Raw genomic sequence first — 25,413 nt, forward strand, 5'->3', positions numbered from 1 at the left:
CGGAGAAGAAAATACCCGAAGCAAAAGGTTAATGGTAGACCACAAAACCAGTCGCCTTCTGGCCCATGAGACTTATATATATCGATCGATGATCGTAAACTGACGAAGAAAGAGAGCGAGAGAGAAAGAGCAGCGACTCAAAAAGAGGGATAGAGCTGTACAGTTTCGGGTACAGGTGGTACCAGTTGCAATTATTAACATATTTATGGTTTCGGTGCAAAAATTGCAGACCAAAAGAACACCAGAAGCTCCGCCGTCGCCGGGGTGTGGTTGCTAGCAAAGGAGCGACGGAGCGGCGATGCATTTCGAAGGATCTTTTCCTTCGGCGGGTCCTCTTCAAGCGTGTCTTCTGTCTGTGTTGCTGGCTACGCTATCTTGTTCGCGTGTTTATACAGAAGAAAAAAAAACCGTGCCGCGTTTGAGTGTGTGCGGGGCCAGATGTTTCGAGTTTTGGTTCCCCTTTTTTCCGGGGTCTCTTCCTCCGCGGGAGGTGGGCGAAAAACGGCTCCTTCCTTTCTCGTCCCCATGCCGAAGGATGGTGCCGATCGCCGCCGTGCACGATCCTCTCCCCGTGGTTGTGTCCGTTTTCTTTCCTTATGTTTAATGTTTGCCGGAGAAGTCGAACGGACGCGCGCGATCCTCTGAAGACATTTGTGACGATCCGAGCCGCTTGATTGGGCATCTTTTTGGTGTGGTTGTTTCTCCCTCCTCTGCTAAAGCGAAACACAGGGGGACGGGCAAACAAATGAATTTGATTTTTTAAATAACCCTCCTTTCCCTCGGTTGTGTCCTGTGTGGCGCGCGTCCTATTGCCCGCTTCGTTATCGCTGCTGCTGATGATACTTGGTTGAAGAAAAAAAAGTTTACTGCTCCTAACCTCTGTGCTTGAAACAACGAAAAAACGCGCATAATTGTATGCTGTCCTCCCGTCGTGCCCCCCTCCTCCCGAAGCAGAAAGCCCCCAGCTTTTTGGCGAATTTGACCACTCGCGCGCCTTCCCCATTATCGCGCACCGTCGTTTTGTGGTTTAATGTTGTTGATCGTAATTTTTACGTTCCACGCGCGCGCGCGCGCACGTTATCAACGTTACCGCACGGGACTGCCAAGAAGGGATGGTAGCAGCAGTTATGATTCTACCCGCTTGCGTTTTTAATGGTGGTTCGCTTGCCCCGTTTCGCGTGCGTACGCGTTCGTCGCCTAGCCGGTCAATCAAGTCTTCGGTTCGGTGGAGCCGGCGCGTGTGCCTTCTTCCTTTTTGTGGAGTGTTTTCGTTTCACCAGCAGCAGTGTGGTGCTCTGGTGCTGGTGGGTCCCGTTCGGTGATGCGCGATGAAGGGCCCGTCTGCACCTTTTGGCACTGGTCGCGTGTGCACGTTCGTCGCTTGCGCGTGCGCGCGCGTGTCCATCCATTCACATTTATTCCTGTCCCGGAGGATTGTCGCCAAAGGGTGTTCGAAGGAGGAAGGCGAGTTGGAAATGGAGGGGAGACATGTTTATTTATCCTTTTCCTTCGTTCCACGGGCGCTCAAGGTGGAAACTCTGCCCTGATAAATGGTCACCGTTTTCGTCGAAAGGTGTGCTCTCCACACAGCAGTAGTGCGCACAAGAGGAGGAGTGCGATAAAACAAAGCATCGAAGAAAAAATCCTCTCAAAACTTAAAAAAAATCATTCTTCTTTTTCATCCTTTTTGAAACCTTTTTCACTAAAATATTTCTTTCCTTTCCTTCTCTCGTTGCAGAAAAAGCAGGCTACCAATCACCATATGGCGGCATGGACAATGGCGTGGTAAGTTCTGCTTCAAGGATTTGGAAACTCTCTACCTGATTGTGCGTGTGTGTGTGTGTGTGGATATATGCAAACAAAACGCACCAGCACCACCCCGCGTATCCTTGCTCTGCACCGTCTGCCATCTCCTTCTCCGAGTGTGCTCCCGCGGCGGCAGGGTGATCGCCTATCGCAAAAAAAGGAGAAGGGCTGGAAAGAGGACCCCGGGGGGAGGAGATGTCATCAACGAGGCGTAAAACGGGGAAACATGCCTCCGTTTTTTTTAACCATCCCTCTACTGCCCTCCCCCGTTGCGATGCTGGGGCGAGTGTGCTGCTTACTTTGTAGGTTAAGTGTGTAGGCTCTCTCTGTTCTGTGTTTTTTTCTCCTCTTCTTCTGCTGTTGCTTCTGTGCACTGCAGAGGACGACACTCACGCTCCTTTCGCGGCACTCTGCATTCGACAGGTGATGCGGCTCTGGTTGCAGCCAAGCACGCACCGCCAGGCAAACAAAACAACAGAGCAGGAAAAAAGGCTGACAAGAAATGAAAATGATTACATATTCCCCAAAGTTGTTCCTGTCCTTTCCTGCTTTCCTGGAAAGGTGTGGAGCGGGAGGAGAGGCGCAAGATGAGTGGGTTTCGCCGTTTTAAGGTAAATTGTGTGCACTAAGGGGAAAGGAGAGAGACAAGTTCGGAAAAATCATTTATTTCTGAAGGATGAATCTGTTCGTCCGATATGTTTTGTTTTCCAGCGTCTTTTTTTTCTACAACAGACTGTCTTTAAGAACGTGTGCTGCTGTTTATTCCCTTTTTACTTTTCTTTCTGTTGAAAATGTACTGGGAGAAAGAGGAAGAGACAGGTTACTTTCGGGCGTTGAACCTTGCAGGTTTGGCTCAAAGTCAAATGTATTTTCTGATTTTGACAGTGTATTGAGATCCGGTTGTTGGTTTTTTTGTATGTACATTTGTTTTATTTTTGTGTGTGATCATTTAGATTCAACAGGTTTGTTTTGGAATATCAAATGGCAATGGATGTTGATTAATTTCCTTTTTTTGTTTTAAATCCATCTTATCCAATTTTAACAAACGTTTTTGTTCTGTTCTTAATTAAACAAAACCTTAAATCCTACCTTCCACCTTACGCAGAAAGCACACCTGTAGCTAAAACTTCGCTCTCAATTCCCCTCTCTTTCTCTAGTAACCTCTGCATCCCCTATCGTAGACTGAAATGGCCATTTTTGCGCACGCTTTATAAAAAAAAAAGTCTGCCACGAGCCACACTGGACGGCTGCTGCTCGTGCTCGTGCCCAAGCCCAAGGTTTTACTTGTTTAAATCTCTTACACCGGCCATCGGACGCCGGTGTCCTGCAATACGTCTCATCGGACTGTCTATATGTGTCTGTGTGTATTGTATTAGATGATCTCCGAAGGTTTCAAACAAAGGATGAAAAAAATAATGCCAAAATTGTCCTTTTCTTCTGCTCATTCCCGACAGATTTCAAGAAAAGTGATTTCAATCGAAGGCTGTATGTTTGCATTTGATGGGCACACGTCTGGAATTATGCTTTTCATGTGTGTGTATGTGTGTCTGCAAAATGGATAACAAGGAAAAGAATAAACCAAAAAACAAAACAAAAAATTGCACATAAAAGAGAGAACCGTCTTACTCTACGCACACCCCGATGGTGGTGGTGGTGGTGGTGCATAGGTGAAGCAAAAGCAAAAACTGCAAAAAAGGTGAAATACAGATAGAAAGATAAGGAACGAAGCATAAATGAGCTCCTGCATGCTGTGGATGCATAATGAAGGGAAACTGTAGATGGATTTTTTGTCCTTGTAAAGCCAAAGAAAAAGGGACGCAAAAGTGAAGAAAAAAAACCTGGTCGAATAAAGGGAAACCCTTCGGCGTATGCATAAAGTGCAGCAAATTACGCTACACAATAGAGCGACGGGAAGGTGCAACAGGGGGTGTGTATGTGTGTGTGTGTGTGTGTGTGTGTGTGTGTGCTGTGTAGGAATTCAATCAATTGTGGAATTGTACAAAAGTGATGTATTTCTTTTGCAATATTAAATTTTTTTTGTGTAAATCTCCCTTAGCCTTGGCAAATTGTTAATATTTGAGGGTAAATGCCCTAAAAACTGGCTTTAAAAACGTTAAAAATAGTTCAATGGAGGGAATAATATGGTTACAAATTTCTCCAAGAATACACGTCGCAGTCTTGAATTTAATTATCAGTTTTAATTTAGTTACGATGAGTTAAGAAATTATTCTCGGAATAATCGCCCAGGAATTGTTAATTAGATCCCCCCAGCAAGATGACTTGATGATTTCTTTCCACTTTTCCACCATGATTTTTAAGTTCGGGCGTCTTTTGCCCGTTTTTGTCGTGCCTTTTCAATCATACTTTCCGGCACGCCACACCGACCGACCGACGGACGGACCTCGTTTTCATATAAATTTTGCCGTCGAAACAAAACGAAACGGTGGGGGAAAAAATGAAGGAATAATTATAACCTCATCGAACGACCGACAGAGAGACCCCAGCAAAAGGACAAACGTAAGGAGCAAACCACCACACCACCACCATCATCGCCATCGTCGTCCCTGGAGCCGGCCGGTCCGATGTGTCCATCCTCTTACCTCGCCTGTCCGGCGAGGGCTTGAATTTTCGGTCGGTCGAACCCGAAAACTATGGAACTTGATTAAGGCTTGAAAGGTTCGAGCGCGCGAGAGCGCACGCCAATGATCAAATCGTTGCTTTTTCCTCCCAAACAGAAAACAGAAAAAAAAAACCTGAACCTTTCGCAAACCGGAGAAGACGCCAGCTGTCGCTCGTAGTTCTGACACCATTCTGTGCCGCATAGACGACGCCTGTTGTTGGGGTTTTTTGTTGTTGTTGCTGCTGCTGCTGTCGTCCTCCGCTTCTCGTCTTCGATTTAACTTGGGTTGTCTGGCTTAACGTTTTTGAGCGTTTTTTTTTCTCTCTCTCTATGTGTGCTCTTCGTCTTGTGGTCCATCCATCTATCCACATCCATCTTCCATATCGGTTCCTGCGGTTGTCCTGCTGTCTGTTTTGTGCGTGATGCTGGTCCTTTCCCGAAAAGAACTGTACACTTTACGAGGCTATAGGTTTCTCTGGGTGTGTGCGTTTCGAGTGCCCTTCGAAATCCGTTTTCTTTCCTGAAGTCGTCGTCATTCAGGCTTTACGCGCAGGAAAACCAAGCGAACGATTCCTTTTCCTTTACGGCCGATAGAGCACGATTCAGGTATTTAAATCGGATTGTGTTCAGTTCTGCCGTGCTTGGAGCTATTGCTGTCGTGTTGTGTCTGCCTGCCTGTGTTCCTGTTTTCTGTGGGCAATATGGAATTGGGGCCGGGGTTTCCTGGTGTCTTGCAGCCAAGGGTAGCAAAATGAGACACAGAAGCGATACATTCGGAACTAACTCAATCACAACCGAATGGCGAAACGTGATGGGCAGTTGAGAAGGAAATCCGACACAAAGAAGAGGACCGACCGGAACACCAGAACCTGTTTGCTTTTTGACTACCGTTTTGTGTGTGTCTAACTAACTCGTACTTGTTTGCTGTGTCCTCTGGCAGGGGTTTTCCATTCCCAAACAACCGCCACATATACTTTTTTTTTATTCACATATCCATGGTAAACTCCCCGGTAATGGGCGGATAAACTCAAACTTCCGTCCCGATCCCGAAGATGACACATGATCCTTTCGTTGGATGATGATGATGATGATGTTGTCTAGTTTCCTTTCTTGCTTAGCCTTTTTATTACTTCCGGTGCTGCTGGATCGTCATTTTAATGCCGCTTATGTCGCTCGGGAGACGGGGATCAAATTTTCTCAGACTCTAATGCATCAATTTTAAATCTGAAGCGGTTTTGCACAAGAGATGTTGACAAAAAAAAAGCGGAAAGGATGGAAGGGAATAGGATCCTGCGCTGAGAATGGCATAATTATTATTGTTATTAAAAATGCATATCTTAAATAGGTCGCCGTTTTAAAGGGCTCTGTCGTACGGGGCGAGACTGAATGACAGATAACGGAACGGAAGTGATGATGCTCTATTTCTCGATGTGACACGTCCTTTACCTTTTTTTTAGTGTCACCAGTATAAGGAGCAAGTAACCTCCCCGTGCGTCATTTTTTACTTTGTAGCTAGCAATTTAAATACCTTTTGATGAAGGTCATCTAAGGCTCAGTCCCAGTAACTGATTTGTTGTTCGGAATTGCTCTCATAATCCTATTTCAACCAGACCGTTTCTACCAAACCACTCCAGTTGACAGGAACTGGTGAGAATATTCGATCGAAAGAGCGATAGAAATCCCCTCTCCTCAGAGGCACTGCCAATATCATTACTTTAACCCGCCGAGAACCGAACTGAACACACTTTCACACGAAGCCGCGCGCCGAGGTGTGTAATGATTACGACGCCTTAATGTGGGACATTAATGTGGACCACTTTTCCGTGCTGTTGTTGTGGTGTGCTGCGTGGACCGGGGAGACCCGGGCTAAGCATTTTAATAAACCTATCAAGATCGAAGGACACCGTTCCGCAACCCGAGCGGCTTTGACTTCTGGCCATGCAATTTACGAAATATATTTATAGATGTGTTCGAGGTGCACGCCTGGCTGTGTGTGGTGTGGTGTGGAGTCTTTTGTGCCTGTGGTGCGCGATATTCTGCGCAAGTGAAGCTGTACAAATTGTGCATATCGAATCGTAACCGGGGCAGAGATTTACACAGCAGCCAAACTTTTGCTTTCGATACGCGCGGGGGGCAGCAACCCCCGACAATCGACATCTTGGCATTAATATTCGGTCCTGCCGGCGGGTGATACTGGCTAGGAACTGGCAAATGGGGAGCGCAAGAGCTGGGCCGATTGTGCAACCTCTTAAGCATGCCGAGCCAGTATCACTCTAATCCCGCTCGGTTCCTTTGCCCGGTTTGGCCCCGGAGGTGTCTTCGGATAAGGTGGTGGTCCACGAGACCGAGGGAAGCCAACAAAGTCAAAGTCTTTGGGTGCAAGATACAGAAAAGGGAACAAGTTGTAAGGGAATAGAGAAAGAGAGCTTTGGTTCCGAAAAACCTGGAACGAGATAATGCACTCGTACGTACATACGTGAGTCAACTCTGGCGTGCGCCAACGATCGTGTGTTCGTTGTTGTGTGCCGGGCAGGTTTTTGTGTAGTCATTTTCTCCGGGGTTTGCATTTTCGTTGTAGGTTTTCTTTCCAATCAACCCGGTGGTACGACCACGTCGTCAGGCTAATAGGCTAGGGTCTAACATCTATCTTGCTGCTGGGGGAAATTCGCCTGTTTCCGGGAATGGATTGAGGCCGGTTGCAAACATTGCCTATATGCCCTGAGGAGTGTTTCGGTGTTTTGCTTTGAAAGTCCTGTTTTGAATGTCTGTCTAATAGTATGTGTGGACGTCTTACGGTACGTGGTAAGGGTCGCTTATGAATACACTTAAGCTCATGTGTGGATAGAACCATTCGTAAGACGAATAAAAACAACATGACATTGTGGTTGAAATGAAGTCTTTATTGATAGTGCCTAACATACATGACATGCTAACTTCCAACTCCAATATATTTTCTTTATCGCTTTTTTGAGTTTTAAAAGCATTATTATTTATAAATCATTTTTCTGTTTGGTGTCATATCTCATTCAAACAGGTATTGTAGCACTCATTCTGATATAGTATATATAGTTGGCGAATCAAATTGGTAGTTTTAGCACTGAAAAACTTAATTCATTGTGTAGTCATGGTCAGATTTGAACTCACTCTATCTCGCTCATGAGATCGCCGTGTTGCCCGCTGCGCCATGTAATCTTGCGGGGGAATCGAGTTTATTTGTCGTATAGGTTGTACCACAACCAATTCGTTTTATTTTTCTAAAGCACAATCTGTGTGTTTGGGTTAAATCCACAAGTGGTGGTTTACATTACTTATCACACCACGAACTTATCAATTCACGTTGAATTGATCCGTGTTCAATCTTCCAGAAGGAGGGGGTCGCGTGTAAAAGAGGAACCGATTTTAACCTTATCATTTCACTTGGTTCCTTACGCTTCTCTCGCTTGCTTTTGCGCTTATTTCATATTTGCGTATGTGGGGATGGTTAGAAAGGAGCTTCGATCTATACATGCTCCTCTCCATCCCTGCCTGGCTCCCGATTTCGGGCCCAACGCCACTTTACATCCGCTTTGTTGATCGACCTCTCGTATCCTCATTTTCCCCTTTCTGCTTCCTCTTTCTACCCTTTTCCATCTCACCCTGTTGTCTGTTGCCTCTTGCAAGGGGGATCTTTACAAAGCCTCAAAGCGACGTTGAGGGAGAAAAAAAAATACAAGGAGATATATTTTTCCTTCCTGCCAATCACCCCCTTCATCCTGCGTGAGTGAAAAAAGAGGTTCCGCGCATCCATCGTGTGTCCTGGTTTGCGATGGCTCCCTACTTTCTCGTGTGGCACACGCTCAGCAGCTCAACTTTTGGGCCCCGTTCCCTTCCCTTTTTCAAGCCATTTCCAACGATCACGTTCCCCTGCCCTCTCCTGCCTCTCCGGTAGGGGCCCCGCTAGCAGCGATCATGTAGGTGCCGTAAGCTTTTTTTTCGTCCTCTTCTGCTTGTCTCCTCCCCATACGTCCCCTGAGCCGTTCGCTGGCTTTCGTTTTACGGAAAACATCTGTTGGCCTTAAAATGCGGGCCCTTTTTTCCACTTTGCCTCTTACCTTTCGTCGTTCGTAGCAGTTTTGTGCTCCTTCCATTCCGTTGCCATCTTCGCTCCTTTCGGGCTGTATTTTTTCCCCATTTCTTTCGTTCTTTCTGTTGTTGTTGTTGTTTAATTTCCATTTTTCGTCCTTTCCCGTGCATCATCATCCGCCGCCACCGCGCGGGGCCAGTACGATCGAGCGCTCCTTCCACACACAATCAACCGCACTCAGACACACACACATAGGGGAACTTTACACTCATACACAAGCACACGATAATCAATCTCCTTTTTGTGTGCCCCTTTGTGTGCCGTGTTTTCGATCTTCACCGTACGAAGGATCCCTGCAGCTACACTAACCTCGCTCGGGCAATGTTTCCCGTCTCGCTTTTTGAGTCTTTTTCTGCTGCTTCATTATACATGGTTCTCCTCTGCTGACGGTTGATGCTTCCTTTGCTTGTGGACCGCGCGCTGCACCCGCAAGCCAGCCACCCCAGTCCCCTGGAAAAGCAAAACATAGACCCTCAAGTTTTCGGTACTTGGATAAAGTTTTCTACTTGCTTTTTGGAAAGTTTTTATTATTTTTTTTTTGTAAATATATGTGTGTGTATTAATTTCATCCGAGAGTGTCTAGCACCCTCATTTCGCTTCCCGCTCTCCTCCGACCGACCGCCTGTTACTATTTATTGGCCTTTTCCCCCGCTCACATCGTCCCATCGAAATCCTTCGAAATCGGAGCAAGCGCGTTGTGAGCGTGTGTGTGTGTCCGTAGAGGTTCATATCCTTTTTTCATATGAGGTTTTTTGCCTGTGTAGTTTGGTTATTACTGTGCGATGCTTTTTCATGTTGCGCTCTCGTATCCTTTGCATCTTCCTGCAAACTCCGCAAAGGGGTAGAGTGTGTGCGTGTGCTCTGTAATTTACTTCTTTAATTTCAGTCCATTTTTTTGGCTGGTGGTGGTGGTTGCTGCGAGTCCGTTCACCGCGTTAGCCCTCCTTCTTCGGCGATCCCCCAACGCACTGCCACTGGAGTGGAATTGTTGGGGAGTGCATTTCAGAAGACTCTCGCTTGCCTTGTTTTCCAAAGCGACTGCACAGAGAACCGTTCTCTAGCAGTTTTGAGGAGGGGTTGTATTTGCCTGTTTTTTGCCATCCACTTTAGGTGATTTTTGTACGGCTCATGCCGAAAGAGAGACTCTGTTTTGACTACGGGTACCACCGGGGTTTAGGTTTCTTTTCGTAAGTTTTCTCTGCCAGACGAGGTGGATTTAGAGAGTGTTTTTTGTTGCTTTTCAATTCTCAATTTGTTGTACATATAAGGAATCTGGGTGTAAAGTACCCGGGACCCCTTGCTCTTGCTCTCGTGCCTTGGCGGTTTATTTTCCAGCTCATTTGCTTCTGTTCGCTTGCTCTTTCTCTCTCTCATTCACTGAACATTGCTGCTCATGACCCCTTTTTCTTCAAACTACCGGCAATATAAATGCGTTAAATTTGTAGTTTTCGTTTCGTCTATGCCATTATTATTATACCATTAAAGTAGCAGCGAAGGGTTTTTTTGTGTTGAAAACCCCGCACACTCACATGCTACACACGCTGGGTAAAGGGAAGGGAATGATTCAAGTACGCTAAAGCGCCCCCCATTTAACCACACGAAAGCCACACTGTGGAGCCAAACTGGGGGGATAAAGCCAAAAAAAGGAAAAATACTCATACACATTCCAGCAACGAGATTGCAGTGCAGGATTGTGACGGAAATAAAATCTACCCTCCGAATGTGTAAGTGTGTGTGCATTGCGTTGCATGTACTGCAGTTGCAGACCATTGCTGCTGCTATTATTGCAATGACTCCGAGTACTTTATGTTTCGGGGTGCACTTTTTTCGCTCGCTCGCTCTCTCTCTGTGCACCTTCGCCTTGCTCCAAATTAATTAAAACAATTCCATTGCGCAGTGCAGGGGGACAGCGGGAGAGAAGTTCCCTCCGCCGTTGTCTTACCACCTAGTCCACTGGCACAGGTATAAAAAGCGTTAGGATTGCAGGCGTTTTTCGCTTTTTACGGGCTTACGCGGGGGTTTCAGTTGTGTCGTTCACATGCGAAACGTTGCGTTATCGCGCCCAACTCGGTGCCTAAAAGCACTAATGTGCTCTGTGTGCTCTTTTAGAAGCAAATGTACATGAGTCCTTTCCACGTAAAAAATGCATGGTTTCAACCTAATACAAACGACAAGATGGTAGATGTTGAAATGGGCTCTAAATTTTGGGACGCCATCGTGTGTACACGACACAGGCTGCTGGGTGCTCGGAAGCAAGGGGGACAATAAAGTGATCTCCGGTCGAGAAACAACCTACATTCGAGTGTCCTTTCTAGATCGGCTAATGGCGCAGTCTTGGGTAAACCTTTCCGAAATCATCAAACACATCAAACCCATTCGCCAGTTAGGGTTAGTGTTAAATGCGCGGAGCCATTAGGGGAATGCAGGGAAGTCAAAAAAGGGCCCATTCGATTTGTAGGTGTGCATTGGATCGCGTTTGATCGTGTGATCCTCCTTCTGCCACTGCTGGCAGCACGCAAGGGTCTGCTGTTCGTTGATTTCGATTTGAAAAGAGCATGTCTGCTTACGCGTGGACAGAAGCAAAATTGCTCTGGAATGATCGTTTAGCATGTATAACTGTCCTTAATTATCGTTTCATAGCGATCAATTGCTCTTTGCGTTGGTGTTTGGAGCACAGGGATGGAATGTTACAACAAGCAGTGGATTAACTTGTTGCCTTTATGTAGTAATATACTTGGAATACGGAATTTAATACAGGCACATGGTATTTGAAATTTATATAGCGGAATTAACCAGTGTTGATTACAATGGGTCTCCTAGTGGATATGGTAACATACGGGCCTTGCAAAAGAGTCGTCGCGCGTTCAAATCTCAAAGTGGACTATCTTTTCGCGCTTCATATTTGATTAGTTACGTGTTTTAGACTAAACTACTATTCCAAAAATGTAAAAAATGAGGTATATAATAAAGCAAAATATAATAAAATATAATATCATAGTATAAAACTGTGACTGTAAAAATTCTCCAAAAAGAAGAGTTGAATCGATCCATTTTATCAATTATCAGCTATCAATTTTGACCCATAGCTTAAATGAAATTGCATGTCAACCAAAACCAGTGTGAGGAAAACCTCCTTGGTGGTGTACATAACCTGAAAAAGAACCATAAATTGCGCGACAATCGTTCTCAGACACCAATAATAGAAAAAAGTATCCATTACACTTATTCCAACGATGCACGCTTTTATTTGCAGTGCCTCCGACCCTTCTCATTGCTGCAATTCACACTTTCTTGTGCCTTGTGTTCGTTTCGCGCGCGCAACACCGCCGTGTTCCCTCTATATTGATTCAATTATTTGGCCCATTCGTTTTCGCTCCAAACGACCTTAAAATTGCTTCCACCCGTTTTGACAGCTTGATGGTAATGATTATGATGCGATTGGAGTTGCCGGGACCGGCACGGGGGAGAGTGGTGGTGTATGCAAAGCTACCAAAACTACTCCCCTCAGCACCAGAGCCCGGTCGTAATAGATAATATGTACATTTGACATGCCAGCGGCCAAATTAATGTCTTCAGTAGTAGCAGCACAACAACCAGCACCAGCACCATCCACCCCGTTAATGCTTCGCTGTGTTTCTCTTCCCCGCTGGTCGTACTGCAATCCAGAGGCCTGCTGCTGCTGCTGTGGCTCTTGTCGATTTTTGCCATTTATTATTATTATTTTTATGGCTTTGACTATTTACCGCCGGGGTTTCGGGGCCTCTGCCGGCCGCAGCACCACAAGCGCAGCAGTAGTAAAACCTCCTCCCTCGACACCGCCGCCGTCATCGTCGGGTGCGCTTTCGCGATTGAAATGCCGTCCTTCCTCTCCATTTCCCGCGCGCGCTGCCTTTGCGCGCGGTGTGCTGTTGTGTTCACAAGTCTCTCTCTCCCTATGGGACCGTCGTCGTGAAATTGTCACCGCCGTTGTCTAGCTGAAGTGGTGTGTCGTGTGTATGTGGCCCTTGCCCGGTGGATTAAGGGAACGGGAAAGGGAAAGACAGCCGGTGGCGTAAAGGGCCGGCGAATCTCACCCTCCAGCCACCACCAGCAGCCGCAACAAACAAGCCACACCACCACCAAGGATCGCGTTATTTTTTGTTCACCGTCCACCACACTACTACACACCACGCGTTCTCAGACCCCTTCTCGCTGATTCCCCTTGCCATATCTCCCTTTTATAGTGGAGAGGGGGTTTTTTTTCGCGTTTTTATGCCGCCAGCATTCATTACAAACGCGCGCGCGCGCGCGTTTCGGCATCGTGCTTTGGCTGTGTCGCGTTGCGCTCGCCGGTCAAAACGTTGCGCTTAAAAACTGCTATTGTTGATAGTGTTTACCCTCCCTCTCCACCTCCTCCTCGCGGGAAAAGAAGAAGTACAAAAAAGGGAAAACCCAAAGGGAGAAACGACGACGACGCGTGGCAGCGACCGCCGACCAGCCAGATCGAAGGAGCGAGAGCGCGTACGCGGGTCCCGTTTGCAAATGAAAGTGTTTTATCTTGTCCGTGTCGCGGCCGGTCGCGTGTACGTTGCTGGTAGCAGCTCCCCACCCCCTCTCCAATGTGCAAGAATGGTCCCGGGAACCTCCTCTCTCTTCTCCGCGCTCCCTCTATATGCTCTCAAGTGCGGAACGTTGGTAGTGTGTTTGTATTAGGCCGCCAGCAGCGTGGTAATAGTGGGACTTTTGCTGGACTTTGCCAAACCGATCCAAAATGGTCCTCTTTTGCGTCTACCCCTCGTCATGCTGGTCGGTTTTGCGTTTTCGAATTAAGCTAGCATAGAAAGCATAACCGCCACCACTACCACACTCAGGTCAGGTCACGGGGGCTCTCGGGGGAGCTTCGGTGGTGATCGTAAAAGAAAAGGAGTACGATCGTCGCGCGCGCATACGTTAAGGTCTTGTTTGTTTTTTTCTGCTTCGCTCCGCGCTGCTAGCCCATATTAGAGCTCCTCCATGTTGCTCCATGTGGTATTTGGTTGCAGCATAACTTCTTCATACAGTTTATGCTCTAACGCGCGATCGCGCTTATGTGTGTGTTAGTAACCCACTTACAATTATTGTGCAGACTTTGTCAAGCGCTGGGAGAAGAGAGTTCCGCGCATAGGGGCCGCAAAAAAAACACCTCTTTCAACTCCAGACCTTTCCTCCGAGGATCCCCCGGAGAGCTGAAGGCGAGAAACCCGGGTTCCCCCCTCCCTGTCGATTTAGGGAGTTGGGAGAAATGGAAATGGAAGTGGATAAAACAGGCACATTTACTCTGTTCGGAGGGCTGGGAGAAGAGAAAGAGCGTTGAGCGCGGTGGGGAATCCTACGAGAGTTATCCATTTTTGGTATGGAAATGTAACGTTTCAATAATTAGATTTAGCTCAAACAACAAAAGCCATAAGCTCAAGAGTAGTGGGCACATACAAAACCACCACCGCGTCAGCGATCAAGAGATCATTGGGTACAACCAACAGTAGGTGGAGAGGGAAGTTACCTTGCGCGACATAATCGTTTAGATATTCGCGCTCTCCCTTACGTCCTACGTGCAGTGTCCATCGATTTTAGGAGGAATGTCCGTCGTCTGAAATGTAAAAGATTGCCATTTGCATAGCGTTACTTTGTGAGGAGTTCGTCGGACCGTGGGCATGATGGTTAAAGAGAGGGTGTACGGTAAGCTACAGGAGTCCGTTTCCCCGTGTCCAGTACATCAGACGACCTATCCAATAAACCTCAGACACTCCACGAACTCCCCAGAAGACATGTCGTTGCGATTTTTTTTTGCTCCCTCTCCCAACAGCAAAGACTTCTTTGGAGTTCACCAGCGGAGGCCGGAACAGACCTCCCCAAGAGATTGTGGAATCAGTGGTTCGTCGTTGGCTGCCGGTTTTTGTGCAGTTTTCAACTCCCGCGCGCGCACGGGTTGTTAATTGTAGTTGTACAACGTCGAAGTCGTTATCCTTCCCCCCTCCGGCAGCCAGCCCCTGTGGACGTATAGCGTCGACGTAGTGTCTGACAGCTCGGCAGCAAACCGTCGCGGGTCTTGAAAAAGTTCCCGTACTACTACGACCGTAGCGGCCGCGTCGCTATGATAAGTTGTCTTGTTGGTAATCCACCCACTGGACACACTGCCGCTGTTCCGTGGTCTATGCACAGCCCGAACATGTCGTTACTCCTCCAGCGGCAAGTTCCTAACTCCCTGGAAGGAAACATTTTAGGCAGCAGCGGCAGCAGCAGCGGTGAACATTAAAAAGTACAGCAAGAATTTATGTTTTGCTTGAGATAAATTTAGCCCACTGAGAGGGGTTGTGGTGGGTGGTGAAGCTAAACAAAAAAACGGGTGGACTTTCTGGAAAATTCGGTCGCCTTCCTCTCGTGTTATTGGAGTTGGCATTCTTTTCCTCCACAAGAACCAACGGAAAAAAGGTTGATGTAAAGTTTTTCTGTGCGTGTGCTTGGCTTGTAAGGAGCTTGTCGGTTCCCAGCCATTGGTACCGCTAAAGCTCTCCCCAATGTCCCGGTGGAAAAGAATCTTGTGCAGAACAAATTCCAGCACACGGGGCTACCTCTGGCGGCGGACCAGGCCGATCATGTTCTCGGGGTTGGTATGAAATGTTCAATTTTCTTTAACTCTTACCGCCCCCGGTTGTGTGTAGAAATCGAATCAAGAATCGGCCTGTCTGGATGAAATGTTCCGATGATGATGGTAGTTATCTTATTATTGAATTCCCGTACCACCCCACAAGCACCACGGTCTCTGAGTGTCTTGAGCGCACACAGTAGCAGACGGTGTTGACGACGTTTGGTTACACTTTCGTCGGGTTTCGGTACACGCGACAGCAAAGGGAAGACAACTACGACTGGGAGACGTAGTCTGTTACGTACATTCTTCTCTAACTATCACATCTTTGGAAACACATTGCGGCTAAAGAGCTGATAGAAATTCCACATACACTCTTGCGACTGCCGCTGCTCTGTACTTTGATGCCGATAATTTTTGGACAAGTTTGCCCAACGCACGGGCACGGCACACGACGACAACGACGGCGGCGGGGAGCGGCAATAAGATTGGCGTGAAAGAACCCGGCCCAAGGTTACCCCATGATGATGGCAGCCAGTGTCGAAGAAAGTACAGCAAACAACCATAGAAGCTGTAACAACAACAGTGGGATGAAAAAAAGGCAAAACAGTTAAATGAAGTACACACCAGTGAGCGTGCTGCGTTTCGCTTCTTTTAACGCCCATTCGGATAACAACAACGTTTGGTTTTGGTGGCCAGTAAATGGTGGGGAGGAGGACCCCAAAAAACGACGATCTCAGCCAAGTCTTGGGTTTTATGCTGCGTTGAATGGTCTCCTCACTTTTTTTTGGGAAGGGAATTTCATTTCAGTTTGTGCAACTGCAAAGGCGAAGAAAGCGAATGGGTGGGGATGGTTGGGTTTGTTTTTTAGCAAATTGCTTAATCGCTCATAATTGTGCAAGAGAAGGGGCGCTCCGTCAGCTCTCCTCCTCCTGGTTTATCTTCGTTGCCAATTTTTGGCAAAATTCGGAGCAGCAAGCTTTGAACGTTTGGCGAAGACGGTTTATTTTTTTTGTTGCTGCGCATACGTCCACAAGCTACCGGCTTGTTTCGACTTTGACGGAGAAATGGCGTTTTTATCGAACTTCTTCGGCTCCTTGGTGTGCTCTCTCTCTCTGTTCTTGGGACCTTGGGACCGCACGCTAATGGACGTGTCAGACACGTCTTCTTCACTCTGGCTGCTGCAAAGTGCTGCTGGGCATATCTTTTAGCTGAAGCGGTTTTTTTTGCTGATTGGTTTTCATTTTTGCAAAAGTAACAAGTCCCTAGAAGAGAGTCAACTTTTTTTTGTTGCTGTTGGTTATGCTGCTGGGTTATGGTAGGGCTTCATCAGACGGTATCAGACACACACACACACGAAGGTCTAAAGTGCAGTCAAAGACAGCAACTTCGCTTCTTGCAAAACCAGAGGTTGGCGGCGATACATCCTGCAGCGTTGAACGACTGTGAACCTTGTAACCTTGATATAAATACAATGTATGCTGATGATTTCTTAATTTTAGTGAGTCAATTGTGGAACACAACACACACAGATCCTAACAGAAAGAAGATTAGAAATTGGACCTTTCAAAGCATCCCCAATAAACTGCAACTGGATCATATGATCGATGGAAATTTTCTCCCGAAAAGAACGATGCATTCGCAAGAAGATCAGGGTCGTTCGCCCTCGTCTTGCAAGCGCCGAAGGTTATTGATCTTATCGGGGTTGGAAAAAAGGTGTACTGTCTGTGTCTGTAGCGAACGTAATTTAATCTTTTTTTTTACGTGATCGTACGTTTTTTGGGGAGCGCACTTTTTTTTTCGTCTGCACATCCCGCGGTTCGCTCGTTCGATCTTCTATTGCTGCTTATGGGCTGCTTGGGAAGTTTTGTGCGTGTGGTGCTTTGCACCCTGCATAAGGTAACGAACTTTAATCGTTCTTATATGTTCTCATTTGCACCACCACCACCACGTACATATTCAGTTTTTTTTAATTCTATTTTCCTTCGCACACCAAAAGCAGCAGCATTGCAGCAACCAGCATTAGATGTTGTGTACCAACAACACATTTATTTCCCCCTTGGGCTTAGTCTTCTTCCCCCAGACGTGTAGGGGAGGAGAACAAGACACACGCAGGAAAAAGGCCCCAGCAGCAGCCGCAACAGTGTGTGCTGCTGCCGATGGAAACAAGTTGGAAAATAATTTTGGATAATTATCTTAACGTTCGCATTATCATGCTCCCTTCGCTATCTCATCCCCGTAGGAGCGAAAAGGATGGGTTTTTGTTGGCGGTTTACGGATCGTTTCGGGAGTAAGTGCTTTTTTCTCGACCCCCCTTCTTCGTCGACTCAGCTTATGATAGAGAAGAACCTCTCTAAAACTACACAAACACAAACACACATGGGGAATTGGTTTAATGAAACGGTAAAAAATACGATGATGATGCGTTCGGGGTTTGCTGTTCTTTCCGGGCGTCCGAGGAGGGTTGTTCAACCCTTCGTTTGGGTTGTAGCGCTTAATCTAGAGCAGTTTTGCTGTTTGGGTGTAGCACTTTTTTTACTCTCTCTCTCTCTTTCTCTTGTCTTCTCTCACCCTCGTCGGCAGTATCATTGCGACCGGATACTTGTTTGCAGTTGACAAAACAGAATTAAACGGAATCCGGTTCGAAGGACCAAAACCAAGTTTTTAAGGGATACAAAAGAAGACATGCTGCCTGTGTGATTGTATGTGTATATCAGTGGATTTGTGCACTGAATGTAAGATTCATTGCATGCCCGCAATCACGGAGAGAGAGAAGGGACAGGCTCTCTAAACAGCTGAGTCACAAAAAAAGAAGGGATCAAAACCCAACTCTAGGAGTGAGGGGGAATCCTTCTCCCCGAGGTTTTTACGCGGGATGAGATTTAAAGAGCCATTCGAGAGATTATTATACAGCCCGAAAAAGGAAAAAAGGGGTCATTTTGATGGGAATATGTGGTGGTTGCTTTTTCTTCCTCTTCCACCCATTTAAAGGCTCTGGGAGGAGAGATTTGATTGGACCTGCGTCGCTTTAATCCGGTGGCAATATTCGTCACGTCACCTTTTCGCTCGATGATGCGTTATTTATTGGCGAAGCTCTCTGGTAATTGAATTTCCCAGGGGCTCGCGCGAAATTGATCCCGAAAGTAATGTCTCTTCCTTTGTGTATGTGTGCGTTTGTATGTGTGAGTTGTGCGGTATGGTAATCGTTTGGTGTTGAACATAGGAGGGAGATCTGGATTATGGGAAGCAATCTAATTACTCGATAGGGGAGGAGGGTGTCTTAGTGTGCGGATCTTGATTTTGTAGAATTTATTTGAATCGTTAAATTATGATCACTTTCTCTCAATGAAAATGAGCTTTATTGTATATTTTATGTCCTTCAATACAATTCCAAATCAATGATAAAGCAACAAAACCTGCAAGCATCTCCAATCCTCCTCGCTGCTTCTTAAATGAGCGTGCGTACTACAAAGTGGTTTCAAATTCGAAGAAATCGAACTGTTTACCGAAACAACTTGCATCTCTTAGGAGGAGCCCCCCGTCTCGTTTGAGCTGACGACCACGAAACTGAACATCTATTTGAATCTTTCGTAGGCTCATCTTTTCTTCTTATTCTTGGTCGCAAGAAGAGGTAGATAACACACCGAAAAAAAAGCATATCGAAGCGAGATGAATCTTTATTTACACAGACTGGCGAAAAATAAACTCTCCGTCGGTCGGTGGTGGTGGAGATCCCGCATCTTCTTCTCAGTCATTCGGCCTGGGAGCCGTGCTGCTCTTCTTCTGTAATCGGTTCGCGGGTCCACACGGAATCTAAGCCACCGTAACTAACCCGTCGGTGAGAGCCCGCCGCCCCGGTGCTGCTGCTGCTAGATTTGTTGTCATTTCTGGGGGTGCTAAGACACATTGGGGCGTTGTGTATCCGTATTTCAGGGCAGTTTGTCCCGGATTGTTTTTTCTTCTTTCCTCTCGTAATGTAAAGAAGGCCCAATTCGTCGAACTAATATGCGAAGCCTTCTCGTTGGAAAATACGAAAAATAAGAAAGAATAAAACACCACTCTTTCGGCTCCTCTGCTCCGCCGCCTGGTAGTGTCTTGCCAATGCGAACAGTCAATTTGTCACCCTATCTGGCCCCTGTGTGTTTGGGGTTGAGACTTCGTTCGTTTGTGTCTTCTTCTTTGGGCGCATAATGGGAAGGGAGGAAAGGTTTGAATGCCTACCAGAGAACCGAAGCAAACATGTATAATATGCTCGATTAGTTCAGGGTCGTTTTTGGACTCGAAGGTAGAGAGCCTGAGGGGGGGGAAGATACCGTGTGTCGTCGTCGCACCTTCCGATGTGTGTATGTGTGTCTCGGGGAGTGGTTTTTGTGTATATCAATGGAGAAGCATGGTGGTCCTTCCTCTCCACTCCACATTCAGCAGCATTCTAAATCGTTGAAGATGTTTTAACGGTGTCGGGCTTTGTGCGGAAATGTATGCACTACCACTACTACTACTACGTCTACTACCAGACCAGCATCATCCGGGTGCTGCGCCTGGGAGTTGTCGATTTTGCAGCATGGCTGTTTCGGTGGTGGCGGGGTTTATTATGCTAATAAGCGCAATATAATACGCATTTTTTTGTTTTCGTTTGTTGAATAATTTTACCCTCATCCCCCTATATTTTGGGTTGTGCGCTCTTGTGTGTGTGTGTGTGCGGGCAATAGAGAACAGAAGGAGGAGGAACAGCACTGTCGATTGAGAAGCACATTTTGAGCAGGCTGTTTGAGAGATTGCAGCTAATATACGCAGCAGGAAGGAAGGATTTTCTTTTCTTTACACCCGCCCGCACACACACACACACAAAGAGAGAAGCTACAGGTACAGATCTGGCAGAAAATGTGGAAGCATTTCTTCGGAAGGTTACAGGGACGTACACACTTACCTCTCCTCTCCCCCGCTTTATATCCCGCATCCGCGTATCTCTATTGCTCCGCGCTGCACACTGGCACAGCGAACAGCGAGCGTGAGCGAGCGAGAAGGAGCGCACGAGCCAGAACGGGACATAAATTATTAATATGTAAATGAATCATAAACCGCCAAAATTTATGGATTTTCTTTGGCACACACGGACACGGACGGCAGAGGGGGAAGCGAGAAGCTTTGTCGATTCATTGTGAGCGAACTGGTGATCCTCTCTGGTGGGAGGAATGGGGAGTGTCTGTGTGTGGTGCACACCAATACCCTCGCAGGGCACAATATGGGGGGAAGTGTTTTTAAGGGTTTTTTTTTTCTTTTTTAACTGCCATCACATTGAGTGTGTTAGGTTATCCTAGTTGGGTGGCAGTGGATGTTTCTGCTGCTTCTGCTAACCTGGTTACATGGGGTTCGTTGCTTCACTAAATCGGAGCGAGCGAGAGAGAGAGATGGATGTTGTTTAGGTCTTCCCTTTTTTTTCACGGCTCACAGTTGAACACAAAGTAAGGATCGAATGCTGCAAAAGAAGGGTGCTTCTAAGCGTATGTTTTATAAGGGGCTTTTTTTTTGCTTGTTTGGCTGCTGAAAAAATACAATTGCCTAACTCTGGGCGCATATTCGATTTTTGATGATGGTGTGGTGTGCCCTGTGCGATGTGCACAGAGGGTGGGTTGAAGAGGGAGCAACCACTTTGTCATCGTACCGGGTCCTAGGAGAAAGGAAAGATGAATGGACGCATGTGTGTGTGTGCCTGTGTGTGTGAGTGTGTATGGTGCAACAGCTAGTCGGGAAAATGCTAGTAGTGTGATCGCACGCGCAGGCAGCACTGTCTGTGGTGTCCTAGGAGCAACCAAACACGTATGCTTTCCACGCTCTCTCGGTCCCGGACGCAGTGTCGAAAGCAGTGGTGTGTTTTTTCCCCGGGCACAAGCATCAACACGAAAACTACTGGGAAGGGAGAAAGGACCAGAAAAAAAGAAGATCTCCTTTTAAAAACGAAGGGACACCAGTGTGTTCCGGTCTCCGGTGTTGTGTGTTGCAGCACAGCTCTCCCTGTTGTTGTTGGTTGCGCCAGAAGAACTGGGAATGGGTGACGTTTTTACACCGACACACGGGGCGGGAAGGACCCATGGTTGTTCCGTCCCATTAGGAGGGAAATTGCTAGATGATGTGGCAGGGAGAAAGAGAGCACAAGGCGAGAGTGAGGGTTGTACGATGCAGCCCAGAGCAAACGTATAATAATCGTCCCGAAACAGTCTCCTGCCGGTTGGTTTGGTGTCCTTGTGGTGGTGGGAGGAGTAGAAACGAGTGGGAAAATTTCGGGGTCGTTCTGAGTTTTCCGAGGTGGGAAGGATGAAGGTCCTCGGTAGGGGCGCGGCGAGTGTTAGATATTCGCTATTGAATTATAAATGAACTAATACCATAACACCCTTTGAATGTTTGTCCGCCCGGCTGGTTGGTTGTCCCGTGCCATCGGTACCGACAATCGTACTCTGCTTAAGGGCCTGTGGCCTGTGTCTGTGTATGTTCAAATCCGAATTCGAATCCGATGGATAGGAAACGACACAAAAAACCCCTCTGTAAGCGATAGTGGTAGAATTGGAAAGAAAGACTCGGATCTAGCAAATAAAAAGAAGAGCATACGAGGACATCGTTTGGTAAAAAACGGAACTTTTTCTGCGATCCTAAGCAACCGAGCGAGAGAGAAAGAAAGAGAGGGACAGAGTGAAAAGTCCTAGTAACGGGGTGGTATCGCCGCCCGTCTGGGTTTTGCAAGCGAAACGATAGCGCGCTCGTCATGATTGGGAGTAATATTTGAATCTTTGATGGCTGCTGCTGCCGCCACGATGCTTCTATGAAAGAACCGGCTCTTGGTTGGCATCCTCACCGACTCCGGGGGTTGCAGGGGGGGGGGGGCTGGTGTTCGATCACGAAACCCCGCTCCGTTTATGGCAGTTCGTTCATTACTATTTGATCGGATTTTTATCTCAAATCCAACATCTCGCGTGTGTGTGTGAGGGATGGAAGTCGTCTGGAGTGGAGCAGCAGAAGAAGGGCACGCAAAGGCACCGCGCGCGGGCATGGTAGTAAATCGCAAACGAAGACCACCTCCCCGGCATTATGGTAATGTGTAGCGGTGTGTGTGGAGGTGTGGAGATAATAATCTTTTTTTTTTTGTTGGGCAGTTATTTCGGGATTTTTTTAACAGCCACCCCATCAGCACCAATATAAACGAAAATGCTTTCTGCACAAATTGGAAGATCCAAGTCGTAAGAAAATATTTTTCTAAAAGCACCTACAAACACACACATATATGGTATGGTGGTGGTGCTACAGAAGAGCAGACGAGCTTTTGGGAGTGTGTCTTCCCTTTCCCAAAGACGTTATTTTGCCATTGAAGCAACAAACATAAAACATTGGAGATCTGGCTGAACATAATTTGAAATCGATATGAGCGACTTCGGAGAGAGAGAGATTCAAGTTGGGGGTGGTGGTGGTTGTTCGAGCTTGGCCAAGACACCACCACACACCTCTGGTGGCCAAGAAGACACACGGCAAGCAGGTAGGCTTTGTCTTGGGGGAGCTTTTAAATGTCAGAAGCGGTTCCAACTCCCGGGGCCAGTTCCTTCTTAATAATTTACCACCCAATCCGTTTGGGCGATGAGCGCATCCATCGCATTAATAACAACAGACACTGTGCACGCAATCGGCCAATTTAGAGTTTCAATTCTAAGGACAAACGCGTGCTTCATTGGGTGAAGATTGGAGGCGAAAACTATGTAAGCAGATTAATTATCCAAAAAGAGGACGCCTCTCAGAGAAGTGCTTTGAAATCAATAAGCATTTGTGAACTCGTGCTGGCTGGAATTAGCTGTCGAGGGAGGAGATAAGTTCTCGATTCACTTCTGTAGTAAAAACATATACATCACACCATCACACTATGGGAAGTCGCTGGAGTAACTTTTGGAGCTGGAAGAGGAGGACGAAGGAAAGGGCCCAGAAAATTGCCTCCGTTTATAAGACGAGTGATTTAGTACGCAACACTCTCACGCACACACACACACATTCCGGGTGTGGGGAGTCGGTTGGCCATTGCCGCCATCGCCTAGAGTCCACCCCCGCTCCGAAGTGTGGGGGGCTAGGTGGAAGAGCTGGAGGGGGGGTACGCATGATAAACGGTCGTCGATTCCGGCTAGTAGCAGTAGTAGCTGCTTCTTTTGCGTTTCCTACCATTTGTCATCGTTTCAGTCCCACTCCACGCCATCGCTTCCAATCGCTCGCTACTGCTACTGTATGCTGGCCACCCTCTCCCTCTCTCTCTCTATCTCGCTCGCTCTCTCCTTCTCTATACTCTGGTTTATGTTGTTAGACGGATAGTTTTAGTCTTTCTCCGTTTGCTGTATCGCTCTGGGGCTGCCTCGGCTCTGGTCGGTTTGGGTGTCGCACTGTGTTGCCAACATGTCTGCCTTCCCCAAAAAGCTCCTCACACAGCCCTCCTTGTGTGTGTGTGTGTGTGTTTCTATTCAGAAAGCTGTGTGACTGTGCTCCGCTTCATTCACGGCGGGATTTTGCTCCATTGCTCTGTCTGTGTGTGTGTTTGATGGAGAGCATACGAAGCGATGGCCTTTTAGCTTTTACTACTTTGGCATTCCCACCTTCCCCCCTCAACTGCCTCGCAACTGCTCAGTCATTTCAGTCTCTCTCTCATCGTCTCACACCCAATGTATCTATCAATACCCCGACCCCCCCCCCCCCAAAAGGCACACAGGAGGAGAGGAGGGGCAGGGTGGGTTGATGTTTTTCGTGAAAAGTGATTCCGGTTGAGCTGTTGATGATCATGATTAATATCGAAAATTTGTCAAATATGATAATGAGCATCTCGTCTCGCCGCCCAGCTTCCCCACGCGCAAACACACAACACACACACAAACACGCCAAACTGTGTGGAAGGGGGTGGGGAGCGAGGAGGGTGGTTGACGATTGTGCATGCAAACATTGTAGAGTATGCTAATCTCTGTAGCATGTTGCGAGCGAAAGAAGCACAGTATCAAATCGCTGGAAAGGAGCTGGAAAGGGAGGGAGAAGGAAGAGAAGGGGGGAGGGGGGGAGCTGTTGGTGATGGAGTAGAGATGTCGATGAGAGGCGGTTTCGGGTTGGTTAGATTGGTCGGCCGGTCGGTCGGTCGGATTCCTCAAAAGAGGCGCTGGACGGACAGAGTGTGGTGGGTGGAGCGGCAACGTGACGGCGGGAATGGGGTCTAAGCATTTCGTAAAGTAGTGATAAAAACCTTTAATTCGGACACGGTCGACGGTGCGTGTGCGGGAGTGGTAGTGTGGGAGTTAGAGGGCAGTTCCCAGAATTGGTCAAATTCTAGTCGCCGTCGCCGTCGTGGAGTTCATCTGCGGAAGTGTGTATATTTAACCAAAAAAATAGAGAAAACACGCGCCCAAGAATCGCTGGCAGCGTCCGAACACGACGAGTTTTTCGTCTCTGGGCTCGCAGTCCGGCGAGATGAGATGCCCTATTGCGGCTAGCAATATGTTGGCATTCCATGTTGCTGTGTGCCCGCGCGAAGACGCGACTGACTGGCTGGTCTGGTCTCGTCTCGGTGCTGGAAAGCAATACCGGTTTTCTAGGGTGGTGTGATATGCTGAATTTTTATCACCCCATGCTCTCTCGACTCCGTAGGTCCGCGATCGCGTCTTTCTTTTTTTTTGCTGTGGACGACGATGTGTGTCGAGAGCTTCAAACCGAGGAGCAACCAATCGACCCTATCGGCTCCGTTACAAACGTATCTATTGCGCAGTTTTTCGGTCGCGCGCGCGCGTGTGTCATTCATTCAAGTATACACGGTGGCAGGACTTCTTCATTCCGACACGCCAGCAGCAAAAGCAGCTTCGACCAAAAGTTAGCTCATCGTGCGAATCGTTTTCCCTTTACCCAACAAGCCTCGGGTTTGCTTCCACGCCGGTTTTGTAGTATGACCTTTGCGGAGCTAAAGGGACAATCGCGACACGCCCGAAGACACGACACGAAGCGCGGGTTACAGCAGAAGAAGAATGCCCGAAAGTGAGATAGGGAGTGGCGATTTAAAACAATCTTGGCGATTACGTCTACCGAATGACGGAATGGATGTTCTTGTTTTTTTGTTGTTGCCTCCTAGAGCTGCTCTCTCGCGTTTTGTGCAGCAAGAACTTAAGAAGAACCGTCTGGATAGCGTGCGCCCGCTTACATTACGCCTAAGATTCGGGAAAGTGTGGGATCAAGCGAAAGCTATCCATTAATCAAGCATCATCTAGCCAT

The 25,413-nt window shown here is 47.4% G+C and overlaps 1 protein-coding gene across 7 annotated transcripts in view; it reads left to right on the forward strand.

The window, feature by feature from the left end:
* Positions 1-25,413, forward strand: part of LOC120960121 (protein daughterless) — a 69,277-nt gene that overhangs the window by 33,394 nt on the left and 10,470 nt on the right. For all 7 annotated transcript variants that reach the window (XM_040384084.2, XM_040384087.2, XM_040384088.2 and 4 more), the window contains exon 2: positions 1,739-1,785. In XM_040384084.2, coding sequence (XP_040240018.2) covers positions 1,739-1,785 — 47 coding nt within the window. The remainder of the gene's footprint in view (positions 1-1,738; positions 1,786-25,413) is intronic.

Source organism: Anopheles coluzzii, chromosome 3 (assembly GCF_943734685.1).
Source record: "Anopheles coluzzii chromosome 3, AcolN3, whole genome shotgun sequence".
NCBI classification, from domain to species: Eukaryota; Metazoa; Arthropoda; class Insecta; order Diptera; family Culicidae; genus Anopheles; species Anopheles coluzzii.